The 20,873-nt window shown below is 40.8% G+C and overlaps 1 protein-coding gene across 14 annotated transcripts in view; it reads right to left on the bottom strand.

Annotated features, from left to right (window-relative positions):
- mef2cb (myocyte enhancer factor 2cb) overlaps window positions 1–20,873 on the bottom strand; it is an 87,872-nt gene that overhangs the window by 20,541 nt on the left and 46,458 nt on the right. For all 14 annotated transcript variants that reach the window (XM_086075145.1, XM_086075148.1, XM_086075150.1 and 11 more), the window contains one exon: window positions 18,281–18,484. In XM_086075145.1, coding sequence (XP_085931271.1) covers window positions 18,281–18,484 — 204 coding nt within the window. The remainder of the gene's footprint in view (window positions 1–18,280; window positions 18,485–20,873) is intronic.

Raw genomic sequence — 20,873 nt, 5'->3', positions numbered from 1 at the left:
CCATTAGATCCCTAAGAACTCAGGTCCTCCACTCAGACCTTGCTTGAGAAAGTCACTTTTTTTTTTTTTTTAAATGCAGACATTGTTGACGACCATGATGACTGACCAAAGGTGATTTCAGAAGGACTATAGTGTGTGTGTGTGTGCATGTGTGTGCGTTAGCTCGAGCAAGTAGGCTATCGCTGATACATATTGTGTTCATTTGTAAAGTGAGACAAAGACGAGACTGCGAGTGAAGAAAGTACAGTAGCTGACAGTTAGAGATCTCATCAAAGGCAGAACCCCCCCCCCCATCCATTCCTAACCGCCACCACCACCAGCCTACACCCCCCCCCCCCCCCCCCGTCTCTTCTCCCCCTGGCTTTAATAAAGGGAGATTAGTCTAGTGGAGGAATATCACGGGCCTGCTTCAGTCTGTGTAGTCATTGCTTCACACTGCGCTCTCCTACTTTCATCTGAGGCTCCATATCAGACAGGCGTAATTAAATTTACTTTAGTACACCCTGTATTTGATGCTGATGAAGTGTGTGTTAGTGTGTGTGCGCGTGTGTGTGTGTGAAGGGAGAGATCGTGTGGTGGTGTGGGTGTATAAAGGAGGAAGGTAGATGCTGAGATAAGTTAATCCGAGTGAACTTCTTTCCTCTCATTTTGTTTGTCTGTGTTGGCGCTGGCTCACAGAGGAGAAGACGTGTGATGCCGGCTGCTCCATCACGAGCAGCGGCGTCGGTGACAGCGAACGATCTGCCTGCTTAGAAAACAAATAACGATCCGCTCATCTCTCATGTCAGCACAACAAAGGGCTGTTTGGAGTGTGGTTTTAGTGAACTTAGAGGGCTCCTTTTGTGTGCGTGATTGCTGTTTGATTCCTGCGGCGTCTTGTGGCGAAGCAGCTACTGTATAAGCGTGTCAACATTCACCGGCTCTCCTCTTACTCCCTTTTTCCGAATTCTCACTTGCCCGCCGACGCCCCCCCCCCCCCCCCCCCAACCCGAGAGAGTAGAAATCTGGAATTGAGAATTTGAAAGCATCTCTCACATCTCTGACAGTCTTCAGGAAATCACACCAAACAAACGCAAGGAGATCTGACTTGTAACAGAGCAGCCGTGAAACAGGCGCGCTCGCTTCATGTGAGGCGTGTGAGTCAGGAGAACAAAGGGGTTGCAGAGGTTCATCACGCTGTCTTTTTGGCAAAGGTATGAGATGTGAAATTGTGATTTTTTTTTTTTTGTTGTCTTTGGTGCCGTTGCATTGGGGTCCTGGCGATGCATCGCATTGAAGAGTTGAACTTGTGGCCTTGCGCTTTTCGCATGACGAACCAAAACTTTACTTCCAAACTTGCACATATTTCCACCAATCCAGGATAGATCACATCGGGGATGACCATATTTATTTATTTATTTATTTTTGATAGTCAATTACTCAGAATTCCGTCCATTGTGTATAATGAATTGAATTAAATGATTAAATGTGAATTGCAGAGTGGCTGTTAATTCTGTCTCAGTTTGCCCCCCCCCCCCCAAAAAAAAAAACGAATAAAGAAAGTTGAGTTATCCAAAATAACCGTGGCTATATGGAAAGTCCTTCCGGTAAAAGCAACAGCATCAAAACAGGAGTTTAGAACACTTGCGCATATTATTTAGGGGTAAATAATCTCATTTTTGTTTCTCTTGCTAGCTTGTCAACATAAGCACTATGATTTGGTCATGCGCTACAATACTGACGAAACTTACACGACCAGTGTGAAGAGGAAATCGATGCAAAAACCCTTGTCTGAACATGTTATTCTTGTTATTGCGTTTGTGGAATATGAAAGGGATGCTTGACTCATTGAGCCATTTTCGGCAGTAAAAAGTTCATCTTTTGCCTAGAATGAAATAATAAAAATGTACAATTTATAGCTTTAAAAAAAAATTTTTTTCCACTTGCTGTTAACTGAAAATTATATCGCCTGTACTGAGGAAACAGGTAACGACCAATCATGGCTCACCTGTTTTCTAGATTTGGTCAGCAAATTGAGCCATGATTGGCTTCCTCAGCACAGGTGATGTCGTTTTCAGTTGAGTTGACAGCAAGGTTAAAAATTTGTTTTCAAAAGGTATTAATTTTAATTGTACATGAAAAATAATGAAGTTCATTCTGGACAAAAAAAATAACTTTTTACTGCTGAAAACCCTTGAACAACCAATTTTTATCCATCTCAGGAGTTGGCCATTTTGTCACTTGTTGACTGAAAATGACATCAGTTCCTCAAGGCACGGAAACGACCAATCACAGCTAACCTGTCTTCTGAGTTTGGCCATGTGACATTCACAAGCTATGCTGTGATTGGTTACCTGAGCCATGAGCAACTCTGATGTCATTTTGAATCGACAACAATTGGTAAAATGGCCGCCGCCCTGAACGGCTGGATGTAGCTGATTAATCATATTCCAAAATCACAACATTAATCACAATACCATGTTCACACTAGTGGAGCTACATAGGACATATTATTTATTGTAAGGATAATTTTTGGGTTGACTTCAACAAAAACAATTTCTACTGCAAACTGCATGCTTACTGGTAAGTGGAGCTATTTCGAACAATAACACACGCACACACACTAACTAGCTATTTTTAGAAGAGGCTCGCGGGCTACTCAAGTGGTCCTCGGGGACTACCTGCCCCGCGGGCACCATGTTGGTGCCACCTGCTCTCGTAAGTCAAACAGCCATCCGTAGATCAAATATACATGTCCATTTTAGGAAAAACAGTGTTGCCCAAGGGAAAAAAGGAGGCACCCAAAAGGGCTTAAAGAGCGGGTGGTCATGCAAAGGGGGTCGGGGCACTGCTTGTCTTGGGTGTTGATAGGTCGCAGAGTGTTATATGACTTGGAAGCATGTGCGCCCCCCCCCCCCCCCCAACCCCCGGGCTTAGCTTTCTAGCGGGGCTCAGCACTTTGAAGGAGTGCTACGAGTGCGCTATGCCAGTCATCCCAGTTATGACCACCTGTCTGCCGACATCACACCTGTTGCCAAAAAGCCGACACGCGACCCAACAACCAATCAGTGCTCACATCACCATAGAAGGCCCAGCTGTGCTCACACCTTACACCCCTCACGTCATTGTATATATTTATACATAGTGCGAGTGAGTGAGCCAATGGGAGAAAGAAGAAGAACTCTACTTCTTGGGAGAGGAGGGAAAAAAGCAGTTTTTGCTTGGTTGGCTCTTATGTCTTTCTACGGCCCCTTTGGAGGCTTGCTCCTAATTAAACTCCTTCTTCATTATGCTCCCTCATGACTCGACTTGTCACAGGGCCTCTGCCAAACAGGGACGGCATAGACACGGTGGCCTACATACTTAGACATCAGTCTCATCAGTACCCTTCAGCCTGAGATAGGAAGGCCTACACGGTCCCGAATCCGTCATTGGCAGTCGATTCGATGGCAATACGATGCAGTCAGAATAAAATTGAAAAGAGTAAAGGAAGTCCTCGAGTTAGTCGTTTCGACTTTACGGCGCCCGTGCCTCGTCCGTACCGTAGCGCCTTCTTTTTCGTTATTTTCCCACAGTAGTCACGTCATTTTTAATTTCTGTGTTTAAGTTGCCATTAGCTCCGCTTTGCCTTCTGTCAACAATGAATGTCTGTGCAGAAACTTTGGCATCTTTCAGGTCGCGCAAATATGTTTGTTAAAAATGACTGTACAAAGTATTTTGATGTAAATATCGACTTTAACGGCGAAGTGTAGGAAGGAGATTCATCCGTAACTCAAGGACTCAGTGTAATTGTCTTTTTCCTTCGCACAAGAAACCCAAAATGAGCCGCCATTTGACATTAGGGATGAATACTTGACTTAATTATCTTCATTAACTATGGTAGAAACGAAAAATAGATTCTCCACATTTGCATAGGTGACGTCATGTAGTTGTTTAGACATCAAACTGGTTGCGATTAATTCAACAGTCGTGTACTCAGTTTTGCCTCAGTGGTTTTAAAACAAAATTGGTCACGATCCATTCCGCTTATTAGACTGAACTCAACTTGGAAAAGAACTACTTGGAATATTCCGCTTTCTTTTGTTCCTGAAGTCTTTGTATAGCATCTGTCAAATAAATGTGTTTTAAATTGTAACAGTTCCTTAGCACAGTCCAGGGTGTGAGTAATAACTCCAAGGACCCTCGCAGGGTATTTGGGTGTGAATTCTGATTGTCCCCCAGGGGGTCTGAAAGGGACAGCTGATGCCCACCATAGCAGTATCCTTCTGTTCGGCATTCTGCCACCCTTCGCACCCTCTCCAGCCCTCTGATCCGTCGCTCTGTCCCAGTCTGCTTCTCAGTCTGTCTCCCTCTGCCCGACCGACTGTGCCTGTGCCCCCCTCCCCCCATACTCGCTTTCTGGACTCCCATCATCTCGGCATAAGCAGAGTCAAAACATTGTTGGCTGGATGGGTCCGTCTTTATTTTTGACAGACGTGTGTGTTAACTGTTGGGTTATGTTTGGAAAGCTCTTTGTTGCTGACCGTCGTCTTGGCAGTGGCTGAAGGGTACGACACGCTCAATATTGTGTTTATGGCTATTGGCGACAGACAGGCCAGTCAATGTATCTGAATGTCTTCAAGCCAGCAGCTTTTGTGCAACAAGCGCTCACAAAAACAGCTTGTTTCTATTCATTTTTGGTCTTTGCCAATACAGTCCGGACTTCAGAAAAAGACTTTGTAAAAGTAACGACAGGTTTTCTCCAAGCAGGGTTTTTTCCATATTTTTGGGGATATAATAACTGATGCTTCTTGGTTTACCAAGATTTCTTATGCTGTTGTAATGGATTAAGAAAGATTGAAGTAAGTAAGATTTGAAGTGAATAGTCTCATATTCTTTCAAGACATGAAGCTATGTCAATGATGCACACCTGCCATGGTGATAGAATGCGTGTGTTCTGTGGCAACATTGAGGCTATGCTACGTAGTATTTTTCCATGACGCGTTTGAAACGTACACGTTCATAAAATGTCTAATGATCTTCTGGAAACACATTAAAAGCTACATGAATAATTGATGGCTTTGTCTGCTTTTGTTCTAGATTTTTTTTAGATAGCGGATTGGTATTTTTCCAAGGATATTTTCATTTACTATTAGTAAATCCATCCATCCATCCATTTTCTGTACCGCTTGTCCTCACAAGGGTCGCGGTTAGCTATTAGTAAATGTAAATTATTATTTTTTTAATTATTTGTAGTTGGTCCAAATTTGTAAACAGAAGCTGGAATACCAAAACTTTTTTTTTTTATCTCCATCTTATCCAAATTAATATCGACATTCAAATCTTGTCAGGGCAGGGGGTTATTCCAGGTTATGCAGGTCATGTGACTTTTTATTTTTTTTATTTTAATTCATTTGAAACAAAAACAGTAGGTTTGGATATTTCCCAGCGTCAGCAGCATCTCTTAGAAAGTGAACTGAATGTTTAAATACATAGTTCCCTTAAGTTAACTTAAAAGTTAACGGCCGTCACATTTTCAAAACAGATAATGATGATAATCGGTCTATCCCTACTTGGAGTTATCAATTGCAGAACGATGGGAAACAACATCAACTTTGTCAATTAGTTTTAATGAAACATGACTGAACCAAATACGCAGAAGAAGATTGGTAAGAACCATATTGCGTCAATACGATGCGGATAATCGCATGTTGAAGATGTGCTGTCATTCCAAATTTTTCTTTCGCTCTTTGCCATTGTTGCTCTTTCAATTCTATCTGCTTTTGAGAGTTGTTGTTGGTGCTGCGGGGGGCATCAGAGAGATCAGGCTGGCTTAGTTTATTGGAAGCAGATGGCAGACCAAAGGCAAAGAAGGCCACAGTTTCACGAAGCGTGGTTTGAACATGCCAGGACCATGTCGAGAGGCACGTCCACGGATGACGGCTGCATGGCGCGCACGTGCGACTGAGCATTTGGGGAGAGATGGTTGATTTTTGTATGTTAGCGATGGGAGGAACGCCCCCCCCCCCCCCCCCCCAGCTCGTCCCCGTTTGTTTTTATTTCCGCATTCCTTATTTGAAAAGTGAACCCAGTAATGACTTTTTAGCGACTAATTCTGATGCTACGCCACCTTTCATGGCTAATTTTATCGGGACAGATGTGCATAACAACACTCCAAACATGATCAGACCATAGCACTGTGTGATGTGCACGTGTTGAAATCACCAAAAGCCCCCTTCGACAAGAGCCCACTCGCATACAGGCGATCTTAGCTATAGCCCGTGTGCAGCACAATACCAGATGGCGCAGTGTTCCCATATGGAAGAGACGCACACTGAGCACATGTCACAATCCAACACGCTTTGCTACTGCAGCATCCAAGCCCAGTGAACAAAGTGGTCATTCAGACAAGTCACCGCACTGTATAATTACCCAGATAGACATGACGAGACAATACAAGCTCAGATAAGTGGGAAAAAGAGGGCACTTATGTCTAAAACTCTTGAGTCTACCATTTTTTTATTCTGTCTGCCCCCCCCGGTCACATAGCATAATGTCGATTCTAAATTGCAGATATGATGATGTGTCTACAGTACATTGATTTCAGATTCAATAATTTATGACGCATTTGTTTAGCTCCAAACACAACATATCAATTCTAAATGTTAAAACGTGGAGTCGTTTAAAACAACCGCCTCATGTCTTTCTTTTTTGTTTTTTCACTGCCCCACCAATCATGACTTATCGTCTTTTGTCACTTGGTCGCTTATCGCGTGGCTCCACAGCAGGAAGAGGGAGCCTGAGGGAGGCCTTGAGTAACAATGACCAGCTGCTTGACCTCTGTAATGTGACCTTGGATTTCCAAACCCTGCCCAAAGCTGCAATTATGGCGAGGAGTGAAGGGGGGCATGGGCGGCGGTGGCGGAGGAGGGGCGGAGGGGGACGGAAGCTCTGGGGCTGGGTGGGGGGAATGGCACTTTTAAAAATAGATCATTATTTCAAATTTTCCACAAATAGTTTCAAAGAACAAGGCATCATTTCATCTTAATGGCTGGCGTGAATTGTTTTGGGCTGTATCGTGGAAAAGCCTTGCCTGGCAGCCTTGGCAGCGTGGCCTTAGAAGTGGCCTGACTCTCCACACCACATGGACCACATATTGGCACATTTCAAACGGTCTATTTTTAAAAGCTCCTTTTGTTGTCGTGTGCCTACCTCAGACTTCCGTTGCAATATATTGACCTTAAAAAACACCCCGGAGAGAGATCCAAACCAGTCGTAAGTTTAACGTCTGAGGTTCTGCTTTTCTGGACAGTGGGTGTCTGATGTGGGGCGAAAATGCTGAGCTTGTAGATCAAGTACATTATCTGCCTTCCTGTTTTTAGCTTCTCGTATAAAATTTAAGGGGCATAGTGTATAGTCTGTTGAACAGGAACTCGAAAGTTGTAGTCTAATGTGCCAGCCTTGATAACAGTGATATCAGTAACATGACTAATCTATCAAACCTCACGGAAAGTTACTTTGAATAATACAATTTTGCAACACTAGAAGCGGTTGTAGTTGACTGCCTGAAGGATGAAGTAGTTAGCAAGAATTAACAATACTTAAATGACCAGCGCACACTTCTCAGCCACGGTTGCCCTCTCACGCACGTATTTTATTAAAAACTAATAGTTAATTAATAATAAAATACAGGAGGACACCTGATTCCTAACACTTAAGTACTCACTAAAATCCCTAAACAAATAGTGATACTATTATATACTATTATACATAGTTAACTCAGTTACTTTTTAAAGCAAGGAATCAGTAAAGTAACTAAGTTACTTTTAAAAGAAAGTATTCAGTTACGGTAAGTAACTAAGTTACTTTTAAAAGCAAGTAATCAGTTACGGTAAGTAACTAAGTTACTTACTTAAGCAAGTTAGCAGTAAAGTAACTAAGTTACATTTAAAAGCAAGTATTCCGTGTTGGTAAGGCTCGGGGGCCGGTCGTAGGTCATTTTCTCAATAACATCATTTTTAAACACGCAGACAAAGAGGTTCTCAGCGTTAATTCTGAACTGGGTACATATTTTTCTCTATTATGTACGAATTTTAACAAACAACAAGACAGGAAACTACTGTTTGGTTAAGCGTGGGGAGTGGGGGAGCCAAGTGAATTAAATAACAGGCGTCTTTATTCAAGGAATGAAATGTTTATAGGCACCGCGGGGTCTTGGGCCGATGGTGTCATGCATGTGGTTGATGAGAGCAATTATTCATGCTGGATGATCAGAGGGAAAAAGAAAGGGGGAGATGAAGACTGAATGAATAGCATGAAGCTCTGCTTGCTTACGCACTCTTCTGTTTGAAAAACAACCCCCCCCCCCCCCAACACTCAAAAGGGGGTGGGGGAGAAAGTCCTCCCAGCAAAGACCGGCAGCTACTAGCTATTTTTAGCCTCACCACAAACTATTTTTAAAATCACTTAAAAAAAAAAATCCTTTTATATAAAGGCATCTATTAGAAAAGAGGTCACATACAGTGAAATGTAAGTGATAGCGCTTGCTGTGTTGATAATGTAGCAGTCATTTAGAAAGTGAACGTTTTAAAGTGTTATCAAAGAAAAACTATACTAAACCTCTCTAATTTAAAAACGGAATTTATACCAATTTTTTTTCCCGCAAATGTAGAGCCCCAAGGACGATAAAGCTGGTGAAGACAGGAAGAAGGGAAGGAAACACAGCTGCATGACACATGGAACGTTACAAGAGCTTTTGCACGTATACAGTAGCTTGTTTGCTTTTCCAACAACTCACCAGCTTACTTACAGCTGCCACTGTTGTTAACACCGAGCCTATGAAAACAAGTGGAACCCTCTTGAGTCGCACTTCCCGGCTATTTGGGAAACATTTCAGGAAATAGACATCGCGTTCCGACCGTCAAGCAAGTCGTCCATGTACCTCGCAATTTTTCAGTGAGCGTCCAAAGGATCAAAGCCGCGTGTTATGTCTTTGGCTTTTTTTGTGCTTTTGTGATACTACTGCTAAAGTGACGGAAAAGTGAAAAATTATGACGGCATATTAGGGCCACGTATAAATAGATTTTTTTTTTTTAGAGGGCGGGGGCAATATGCTGAGAAAAACTTTCTAAACTCCGTAAAATTGCGAGTTTATAAAGTGGCAGATTTGCGAGAAAAAAACTCAGAAACCTACGAGAAATACACGTAGCGTAGCTATAGTCTAATGTGAGGATTTGTTGGTGGTCAATGGGAAACTGTTTATAAAATGAAAAGGCAGGATTGAGACGGATTCATTCTTAATTTAAACTTTACTCGTCATACATGGCAGCTAGAGCAACAACACTTCCTGATCCCCTATCAGCTGACTAAACACTAACCAATCAGAAGCTAGCATACTTTAGGTAAATGCTAGTGAATGACGAAGAGCAGCACACTCGACACATCAACTTAGGCTACTTGTACAAAAAATACCAAAATGCATGAATGTGTAAATAATAATTCTGGAAACATAAATATACAAGAAAATATTTATTTTAACAAATTAACTTTTAAATGCTTGATCCTCGGAGTGTGGACCTTCGCAAAGCGAGGCGTTTTTGTCGCTAATGCTTCAAAGTGCGAATGCTTAACGTGATATGGTTATCTCCTGATTTGAAAACCCAACCTTAACTCATTCACTGCCATTGACGGCTATAGATGGCAAAAATTTAATTTGGACTATTCATATTAGCTTAAAACTTTTTTCCACTTTTGTTAACAAGAGCAAAAAAACCTAGAAAAAAAATAGTACATTTAGAACAGATATAAAATTTGTGATTAATCGTGAGTTAACTATTGGGAGTCATGTGATTAATTACAATTGAAATTTTTAATCGCCTGACGCCTCAAATTTTTAATAATCTTTTCTTTTCTTAAAAAAAAATGTCTAGGTTTTCACACTCTTGTTAACAAAAGTGAAAAAAAAAAAAGTTAAACTAATAGATAAAGTTCAAATGATTTTTTGACGTTTACAGGCGTCAATAGCAGTCAATGAGTTAAAGTATTGGCACAAACATCCGAGTAGTACACTACGCGTATTTCTCGTAGTTTTTTCCCCTCGCAAATTTGCCACTTTATAATTCTCGTAAATTTGCAAGTTTTTTTTCTTGGAATATTGCCCCCGCCCTCTAAAAAATATATATATATATTTAAACGTAGCCCTATTATGCCGTCGTACAAAATTGCAAAATTTGCAATCATGAAAGAAAAAATAAATACTGTACATGTATGTATTCCAACATTTACCCAGACTGCTATATCTTAGCTGTACCTTGAGCAAATTCTTCATTTCTTAATCTTACCCAAACCAATGTCATAATGTTAATTTACTTAGGCAGTCAAAGCAGCTTCGCACCTTAATCCTCAACTCAGCAGGAAAAAACAAGCGGTGCCGCCTGTCTCCGCGCCGCGAGTAAACACTGAAGCCCTGTGATCGCCGTGGCGACCCTGCCCCGTGCCACACCCTTGCCATCTACACCCAAAAGCGAGCTCACTGTGGGACAGTTGTGGGACAGAAGACACGATGCCATGTCAAAGTCGCGGAGGATACATTAGCATGAGCGTCGCTATTCAAAGTGGCGCGATTACACAGCTTTTGAAAGCCATGAGAAGAAGTCATTCAGCGAGCTGAAACTCCTTAAGGCTAATGTTCTCCACGGTGTTTAGAAACCAAATAAGCACACAGAATAGCACACATGCTGGAAAATATTTTCGCAAGCGCGAGGCGGAACATGAGCACACTGCTACTTCTGAGAGCGAGATCACATGTCCTGCTACTGACTTAATGTGCCGTACACTTACTGCATACAGTATAGAATTGCTTCTAATGTAACGTCAAGAGCCACAACATTTGCTGCAAAATCGAATGAGGGACAACGCAAGTGCATTGCCTTTACAAATTAAATAAAGTCCGACTGACTCACTCAGAGATATTCACTTAATGCGCATATTAATTCGAGATACACTTTTTTTTTCAGACCGATACCAGTTCAAGTACTCAACTCTTGAGTAGTCACCGATACCAATACCAAGAACCGACGGCACTAGAACTTCTGTAACATAAAATTGTACCCCCCAAAAAACGACAGATCATTTTAAAGAAAGGCCTATATATCCCAATATAGCATTTTTCCTTTAAATTGCATGAAATGAATGGCAATTACACATTTCTAGGTTGTGATCGTAAAATGGCCACAAGAGAGCTGTCACAAGTACGGATACCTTGAAATAAGGCTGGGTATCGGCCCATTGGTAGTATTGATGTTGATCCAAGATGGCAGTGTAGAACTGCGTAGCTCTAATAGAGCTTACTAACAATAAATAAGAGCTGCATATCAATTATCGAATCGTTTTAGAATCGATTATTCTATCGAATGACATTTTATTTTGCATTAAAGGGTATTACAAAACCATTTTTTGTTTATCTAGTATTGTTTAGTGAAAAAAAGTCAAGTAAAAAAGTAAAAGTAAAAACAATATTTAAAAAAAAACTAAAAACCGAGAGGCATTGATGTTGAACTCACCAACCTCTTTGAAACATATTTTATCTCTGGTTCAGTTATCGTTTTCCAAAGTAAAAGCAAATGTTTGCAAATGTCTTATTTTGATTACACACAAAAGATAATCAGTCTACTTCCATGAAGGACAATAATTACGGATGAGAGGCTGAAGTTAAACAATGGCTCTATGTGATTGCTTGATTATTAAAAATAGTTGTCAATTAATCAATACATTTTCACAGCTCTACATATGCCAACAAAGCATGGATTTGATCGTTGTTTATCAACCCTTTTTGATGCTACTTTGATACTTGACAGTGGATCGTCGGCGCACCCGGACCGAGTACACACCTGTGCCCCGCGCACATCTTGGCACAGCGGTGAAACATACGCCGGGTGAAACATGGCCAGGGAGCTTTGCTGAATCTCATTAGCCAAGCGGGTAGTCATTAACAGAATGACCTTTGGAAATAATTACCAGCCTTCCGCCCGCCATCCCTCTTTCCCTCCCTCCTCCTTTGCTCGCACCCATCCATCCCTCTGTCCCACACCTCCCCGCTTACTTACTACCCCCCCTTTGCATGGAATACATCCGCCCGAGTGGAGACAAACGAGGCGGGGAGGGCGAGGTGAGGACGGGAAGCACGCTCTCGCTCCTGCTGCTGTCGAAGATTACGAGGAGAGCTGAACTTTCAGATTAGATTAAGCTGCTGGAATGGGATTGGCTAGCGGCCTGTCTTCTGACAGGTATGGTCGGAAAAGCGGGGAGGTCAGCTTAGCGCCATGTGCCGCTACATGTGATGCTTTCCACGATGGCATGAGAGTGCTGCTCTTGCTGAGCTCATCAAAATGCTTTAAGTTCTGCAAAAAAAGTTATATTTACTTGAAAAAAACTTTTTGGAGGAGATTTTTGAGTACATAAAAAAAAAGAAGTTCCTTAAGCGTTGAGGAACGAACAACTCATGACCTTCAGTCTGGGAGACAGCCACTCTACCACCTGAGCCATGCCAGTCTGCCGCTATACTGCATTGCTGGTGTGTCCAAAATGAGACCAAAAACAGGTCTTGGAGGTACAAGGATTCCATCAATATACTAACACACAGCAGGAACGGCATGGCTCATGTGGTAGAGTGGCTGTCCACAACGTGAAGGTTGTGGGACCGTTCCTCAATCCTCGAGTAGCTTTTTCTTCTTCTTTTTTTTTTAATAAACTGGTAAAAATGTCCTCAAAACTGTCCTTGTAAAATTGACTTTGAATTTCTGAGTGAAAAAAAATATACATAATGTATAAAACGACCCCATTGTGGATGAGAGACTTGGCACACAGAATGTGGCGTTGGATTGAAAGTGGCAAGGGATGACATGGAAAGTTTGCAGGAGCAGAACCAAAGGATTTTTTGATGTGCTCTTGCAATTAACAACTGCCACCTATATGACTTTAAAGTGAAGGAAAATGTACCGATTATTTTAATAATCGATTAGACTGTTGAATATTTTGTCGATGATACGATGAATCGGATTTATAATTAGATGATGAACGGATGTTTTCATTTCCATCCTGACAGCAATTGATTATCAAAATGTATTATCGAGCCATTTCATTAATGATTAGCTGACAATTAATCGAGTAATTGTTGCACCTAACCCTAACCCTAATTCTTCCCATCTCCTTTGCTACCAAATCTGAAGCGATTGTGTTCAACCTTCAAGCTTTCACTGGAAAGTAGGGAATATTTTAAGAATCGATCATTCCATCGATTAATTGCATAGTTACTGTTTCTGTTATTGTTTTCCAAAGTAAAAGTATATTTTAAGCTAAACAATAGTTTTAAGCAATTACTAAAGTAGTTGTCGATTAATTTGATAATCAATTAGTTGTCAAAAAGTCAATGTTTTTTTTACACCAATGAGGATGTACCCCTTTGTAATGTAAGTAGTATAATCTTTGGTGTGTTTTTTTTACGACTCCCTCTCATGTATTTGAACTAGTGCTGTCAAAGTTAAAAAGTTAATGATTAATTAATCACAAAAAATTATCGCATTAATCATGAATTAACGCAGATTAATCGCACTATTAATTTTTACCATAGATTATTCTTTAGCGTGACAGCGGATGGCTACGTCTAAGGTAGCACAGGTTGTGTTTTAGCAATAAACATAATTACGTGCATTAAAGTAAAGCATTTAATAAATGTTTGCGTATCACATTTAGAATATTTGTTCATGTCAAAATATTGGGGTCATTTTTTTTCATTTTAAATTATGCAAGTAATTAACTGATTCGAAAAAGAGGAGGATGAGCGTGTGCCAAAAAATGTCAAAAGAACACATAACCGGTCGGGGAAAAAATTGTGATGAAAAAGCTTTTTTCTATTAAGCGATTAATCGTGATGAACCAAAATTCTAAAATGTGATTAATCTGATTAAAACACGCAATCGTTTGACAGCTCTAATTTGAACCAAACAGAGCATATGTCAGCATACTGGAAAATCATCTCATGACTTGAAATGTGGCATGTTCAATGGAGAAAGAAAGAAAGGGAAAAAAAAACCACGAGAAAGCCCTGCAGCCTCTTGTAAACATGCAGTAGCTGCAGAGGCTGCGTTACACTCTCAGTGGCACTCTCTCAACAACGCTAATTATCAACCAAAGACATGCTAATTACATAGAGTTTTATTGCTAATGTAGCGGCCCTCGATGCCGACCGCCCACGCTGAGCTCTGCTCCCCTACCTCTGCCTCGCCTCCCTCCCACTACACCTTCAGGCACAGCAGCAACAGAGGGAGAAGGAAGCCTTTCTGTATACTTCTGAAAGCAAACATGCTTTACAAATTCCGGACAAAACACCAAAGTCCTATTTTAGCGTTACGCTTAATCTGCGCGCAAGCTGTCATTTGATTTTCTACCTTTAATATTGTTGACCCGCTTCATCATCATCATCATCATCATCATCAACAAGAAATCCGCTTTGCCTTCCCCCGACCCAGCAAGCCGCCCACGTTTATGAACCTTGACGAAGCTTTAGCAGCAGCACGCAAGGCTCCACTGGAGGGTCCCGACCCACGTTCACCTCCCTCCTCCGACTCGCGTCCGCGCTAAACGTGCTTGTGTCAGCCCTGTGGCCAATCCCGGCCTCATCGCATCGATTTGGAGCACAGACCTCTGAGGGTCCCTGCGCTCCGCAGCTTTATCCCCCCCCCCCCAACTCCCACCCCGTTCCCCCCACTTAAACATCTTTCCTGACACGGCTGTTTATATGTTGGCCATCCTCGGCTCAATAACGGAGACTCGGTTACAGAGAGCTTCGCGGACACTTGTTGAAATGTGACAGTTTTCTGGTTTAGTGGCGTTACGCGAACTGCAGTGACTGAAGGGCTTTGTGCAATAATGGGCAAAACGTATGTAATGCATTACTGATTCAGATATGATTTTACAAGGACATTTAGCACTGAATTACGATTCATATGCACTATATTTGTAATCATCGGAATGTAATGCAGGCATGGATGAAGATGAATTGCATTATTTTCTCTCTCGAAAAGCTTCATACTGGAACATAGCTCAAAAGAAGTGGTTTCACATGGCAGTTTTTGATTTTATTTTAAAATTTAGTAAAGCAATACTGCAAACCCGTTATTTTATTTATATTATTTTTAAATATTATTTCTATTTACATTATATTTTTGTAAATCTTTTCCATAAATTTTTTTTAAATTTAAATTTATTTTAATTATTGATGTATTTATTTTTCTATTTTATATAGTATTTATTTATATATATATATATATATATATATATATATATATTTTTTTTTTACACATTTATGTAAACATCACTTCCTGTCCCTTCAAATAAAGTGCTGAGCAGTGAGGGCAACCTGGAATCAGCTCACTGGTCGCGCCAGTATTGATTGTGTTATTCTGTTGCATAATATACTGCAATAACTGTCAACAACTTGCTCCTTAAAATGTGAAAATTGCGACTCAAATTAAAGCAACACTAAGGAACTTCCAGTTTACGTTGATTATGGCGCCGCCATATGGACAAAGTTGGTGACGTTACGCCTGAAGGAAGACCACGTTTCTCACGAGGACGAGCGCATTGCATAATTTTTTAGCTCACGGCATTCAAATTGACTTCCGTCTTTGTAACAAATGGCTAAAAGGGTAAAGTGACGTATGCCATAAAGCAGTCAGCACATTTGTAGTTTTTTGTGTGACAGATTTCCTACCATCCACTTTAAAGTTGTTTAGTGCCAGTAAAAATGATACAGACTCCCTCAGGCCATGGTACCATTCAACTAGTTTTAAGTCTATGTTTCATCAGAAGAGTTATGAAAATATTTTTATTAAGGTTGAAAAGCGCTACTTTAAGTCACTGATTAGCAAAACCGCTCCTGCTCCAGCATTAAATGAATAAAATCCCTTTCTTTGTTTTTGTTATGATCAAAATCAGCCCATACGCTAACTGTTACGTATAAGCTAGCTTAACACATGCAAACGGCGCCTCATAGGAAGCACGGCGAATAGTAACAAGAGCAAACTAAACTGTGAAGTTTACATCCAAGCCACCATATCAATGTCTCGAAAAGGACATCATTGGAATAATGCGACGCCAATTCTCTTCCACAGCAGACGGCGTTTGATGCGAATGTGCAAAGTGAAAAGGTTTGACAGTGAGGGCAGATTGCCATCTGGAGAAGCAGGGACACTCCCAGTGGAGCTCTTTCCACCCGTGTTACTGGGCATGGAGCCCAGTAACACCCATATGAAGAGGTAAAAACATGTCCCACGCTGTGGGCTCCTGTATTAGCTGGGCCAGCCTGATCCATAGGTGCGTGTGGGCCTCCACTCCTCATTCATTACATCTCATTGGGCTTCAGCACATCTTGTCTGGCTGGTATACATCATTTGTCATCAGGTAGAACAAATACATTCAAAATGATGGCTTAATCAGGTGCCCCGGTTTAATTAAATCCCGAGTGTGACAGGATGTATTCTCCTCGTGCGGGCAGGGCACGAGATGATGCAAGAGAAAGGGATCAACTCCGCCCACCAGGTTGGTCAGAACTCGGCACCGATGTTGCGTAACTGAACAGGTTCACGTCGAGAGCTTAAGGATCTTGTAAAACGCCGGCGTCATCTGCTCTTTCATCCGCCTGCTCACTAGTCAATCTGACGAGCGTGTTTGCAGTTGTCGGCAGCCAGGCGAGCGACATGCGCCCGCTGTTTCAGGTCCGACTCGGAGAGCCAGATCAATGGTGACGGCGGAGTGGTGTCATGAATTGGTTTAGAAATTTGTAACACAGCTAGGATTAAAAATTGGATAGATAAAACTGTAAAAAGAAATAGCATTACAATTGCCTATAAAAGCAGGAAAAATGTTAGCTAGCCAGATGTGAATGCTGTACAACAAATAATAAAAGCATAGGATTTTTTTTTTTAAGAGTAGGTCTGCAAGTGATGATTTCAATAATCAATAACTCTGTTAATGACTTTTCGATTAATCGATGAATCGGATAAAAAAGTTTTACATTCTATCCTTTTTTCAAAAACAGGATATTATTTCAAATCAACAGCGCACAAAGAAATTAATTATTAATTACTGGTTTGGTCTGGAACATGAGACAAATAGGCAACAATCTTGAAAAAATGTATCATAGTTTTTCCAGAGAAAAAGCAACTGGTTTAGAGTATTTGGTTCAAAACAAAGACAGTCCACTTTCATGGATAACTACTGATATCGGAGAATATTTCCTGTTGTGGAGCTGTGATTCTGAGAATTTGGACAAATTTTACATAAAAAAAAAAGAATATAAACAATTCAATGATTATCAAAAGTAATTATCATATACTTTTAATAATCAATCAGTTGTTGATTAATCGGTTAATTGCTCTACCTCTATTTTAGCGTGAATGATAATAATTTAAAATTTAATTACCGCATACATAAATTGAGATTTTCCCAGATTTTTGGGCAACCCTGGACGCCATGGCACTAGGGCTGTCACCAACACATTTTTTAATCTTTATTTTCTAAGTCTTATTGTATTACGAAACCATAAATAAAAAAATAAAAAAACAATAACTGACCAACAATTAAACACAAGAGGGACTAGTGTCATACTCACCAATCTTTTGGAAAATGGCTCGGGCGTCATTTTCCAAAGTAAAAGCAGATGTTTGCAAATAATTGATTTTAATTCAACACAAAAGATAACCTGCTTTTGGAGGACTACAGAAATCAGAGAATAATTACTGTTGGATTTAGACTATTTTAAGTTAACCAACGGCTTTAAACGATTACTTGATTACTAATATAGTTGGCCACTCATTTGGTAATCGATTACTTGGCGATTCATTGATTAATTTTGGCAGCTCGACATGGCAGTGCTTGCCTACACTGCCTAATCATGTTTGTGTGTGGCATTAAAATTATTATGAATGTCGGAATGAGAAGGTAGCATTTATATTTAATTTGGACCTCAGAGACCTCATGGGAGTTTTGAAAGGAGAGGTGGGGGGGGGGGGGGGGGTAGACACTTATCAAGGTTTATTGTAAACTTTATTGCAGAACTGTGCCACTTAACCATTTATTAACTGTTTCTTTTGAAATGTGTCTGATTCAGAACTTAACACACATTTTTTTCTTTCTTTCCGTGATGAGTGTGAAGACAAAAAGAGAGAAGTAGTGAGTCACCACCATCTGGCGTGTTTGCGCGTTTCCGCCCATGATTCAGTTGCATCGGGGCGCGCACGTGTGTTTGCGTGGACTTGCGACTCACCTCCACGATGTCCGAGTTGGTCCTGCTCTCGTGGGGCTCGTTGTACTCGGTGTATTTGAGCAGGACCTTGTCCATGTCTGTGCTGGCGTACTGGAACAGCTTGTTGGTGCTGTTGAAGATGATCAGGGCGATCTCGCAGTCGCACAGCACGCTCAGCTCGTAGGCTTTCTTCATGAGGCCAAACTTTCGCTTTGTAAATGTCACCTGGGGAAGGGAAAGGTCACGATTAGCCTTGGGAGGATGACAACACTTTCCGTTCACAAATGCATTGGCTTTGGGAAATGGGGGGGGGGGGGGGGGTCATCATTTAATTATAATACAAAAAATAAGTCCCCCAAAAACATTTTATCATTCAACTTGAAAGTGCATTCAAGGAAAACAGAAATCCGTTGAAGTCTGAACAGCCCCCGACTGATACAGTCCAACCACAATACCAGGAAAAAGGAAAAAAAAAGAAAAAAGGCTGCATTTTAAGGAACTGAAAATACTCTGTCTCGGAAAAATAACGGCCGAGAAGATCCGTTAATGTTTGTACATCAAAGTACACAGGGGGATTGATGACAGATTGAAATGCCCCTTTTCAAAACGCTGGCTCCTTCTGCGCTATTAAAAGAAATGCACGCATACTGACGACTACCCTTTGTCGAAAATAAAAAGTTAAGAGTTGCCCAAGTAACTACCTTTCAATAAAAATAGCACCAACTCACATTAATACCAGATCCTCCGAAAAAGGAAGCACAAAAGTATTTTGTGATGGGTTTTTCTTGGTTTGTTTGTGGTTTGCATGAAGCATTTTTTTTTATTTTATAATTTTTTTTTTAGAACGGTGTAAATTCCATTGTTTGGTTCAAACTGGAGCAGTAAAAGTTAATTTGATCAGGCTTTTTTTTTTTGTCCATAGATTCCAGCCCAGTCTGTATTTAGTGAACTGAATTTATGTCTCGTCTTCATGCTACACAGTAAATTAAAGTCATATTTACACTTGGAAGAGTGTAAAATAAAGAATTTGAAAAAATAAACAAATAAAAGCCACTCAAGGGTTGGCAGGAGCTTGGGTGACAGCTGATCTACTCCCTGAGCCACGCAGTTCCTGCTTTGTGTCAGCTGGAATCTTCCTAACTCCAAAAGACCAAAAACGATTCTTCATTTTACTCTCTTCCAAGTGTAAATATTACTCTAAAACTGAGTCGATTTGGTGTCACTCTAAATAGAGTCAGATGTACTCTACAGAATTGACTGTGTTCTTTGAATGAAGTGAAATAAAGGAGGGGGAAAAAAATACATAATTTAAGTTATTACGAGGGCCTGTACCGATGTTTCTTCAGTAGTGTTATTTACATTGGAGAATAGCACTGACAAAGCTTTTTTTTTTTTGTTTTTGTTTTTTTTGATGATGATAAACATTGCATCAGAGCTGTGCTCAGCTGGCATTATCTACTGCATATTTGTCTATTCTCTTCTGACACTTCAACGAGTGCCAAAAAATACAGAATTGAAACCTCCCAACTCTCAGTGAATCGTGCTTTGAATAGAAAAATAAAGACTACAAGTGAAGTCTTTCAAGAGGAAAGGATCACGCTGCCCTTCACACTTTGAACGCTGAAAGAGGAGCTGGGAAAGACTGGATATTGATGGATAGTTTTGTATTACATGCAAGCGCGTCTCCCAGGATGCAGCAAGGAAACTGAATCCATCCCTCACCTCCGCCCTTTTCCTTCTCTCTCCAGCTACATCGAGTCGGTAACCTTGCGTGAATTGCTCCCATCCTTGGACCAGATTCCTTCCGAAAGGCCTTTGGTGCCCATGCGTAAATCCAGTCGGAAGGCGAAAACACTCCCCCCCGCGGGCTCCTAAATACCATGCTGACATTTACACAATCAGACTTAAATGTGAAGCAAATAGAAACAGCGACAGTAAGATTAATTGTGATGTCCTAAAACGCCGCAAATGAGAAGACGTGTCGGACGTGAGGTCAAAGTTGGTCAATGTGAGAACAGGATTTGGAGGGACGCGCGGGCACGCCGGAGACGGTTTGGCGGCCAACTGAGCTGTGTTATCACTCGGACGCTCACTCGACTGGAGCCATTAGCGTTTTAAAAGGTGGCACCTGGATGGCAGTGGGCTGACTGTGAGGAGCACATGTCCGGCGATAATAGAGGGACAAGCAGCATGCTGCCTCTGATTGCTGCTCCAATCACGGATGCATTGTAAATAATTTTTCTGTAATGAAAGGAAAGGAAATGCCATGACTGGAAGATGTTGTAATATGCATGTTTTTGCAAGAAAATAACAATAATATTTTTTAAGCTGACCCATCTATTAAACTCTATGCCAATTTTCTATTCTATAAATGTATCGTTCCTGATCGTAAAACAGCCACAAGGAAAAAATAAATAAATAGTAATAACTAGGGCTGGGTTTAAAAAACTTGATTGATCAAATCAAAACTATTTTCTTTTTTATAGCCCAATATCAATTCATAAAACCGTACATTTATTATTCTAATGTCTTTTTCCCCATAAATTACTGCAAAAATAGAATTTTAAAGGCTTATATTTTGTTTTGTTCACTGTATCTTGCTGTTTTCAGTATT

This window comes from Leptonotus elevatus, chromosome 5 (genome assembly GCF_054856555.1).
Source record: "Leptonotus elevatus isolate MCC_2025b chromosome 5, RoL_Lele_1.0, whole genome shotgun sequence".
In the NCBI taxonomy this organism is placed as follows: domain Eukaryota; kingdom Metazoa; phylum Chordata; class Actinopteri; order Syngnathiformes; family Syngnathidae; genus Leptonotus; species Leptonotus elevatus.
The sequence above is the reverse complement of the archived record's forward strand: the minus strand, read 5'-3'. Positions and strand labels throughout refer to the sequence as shown.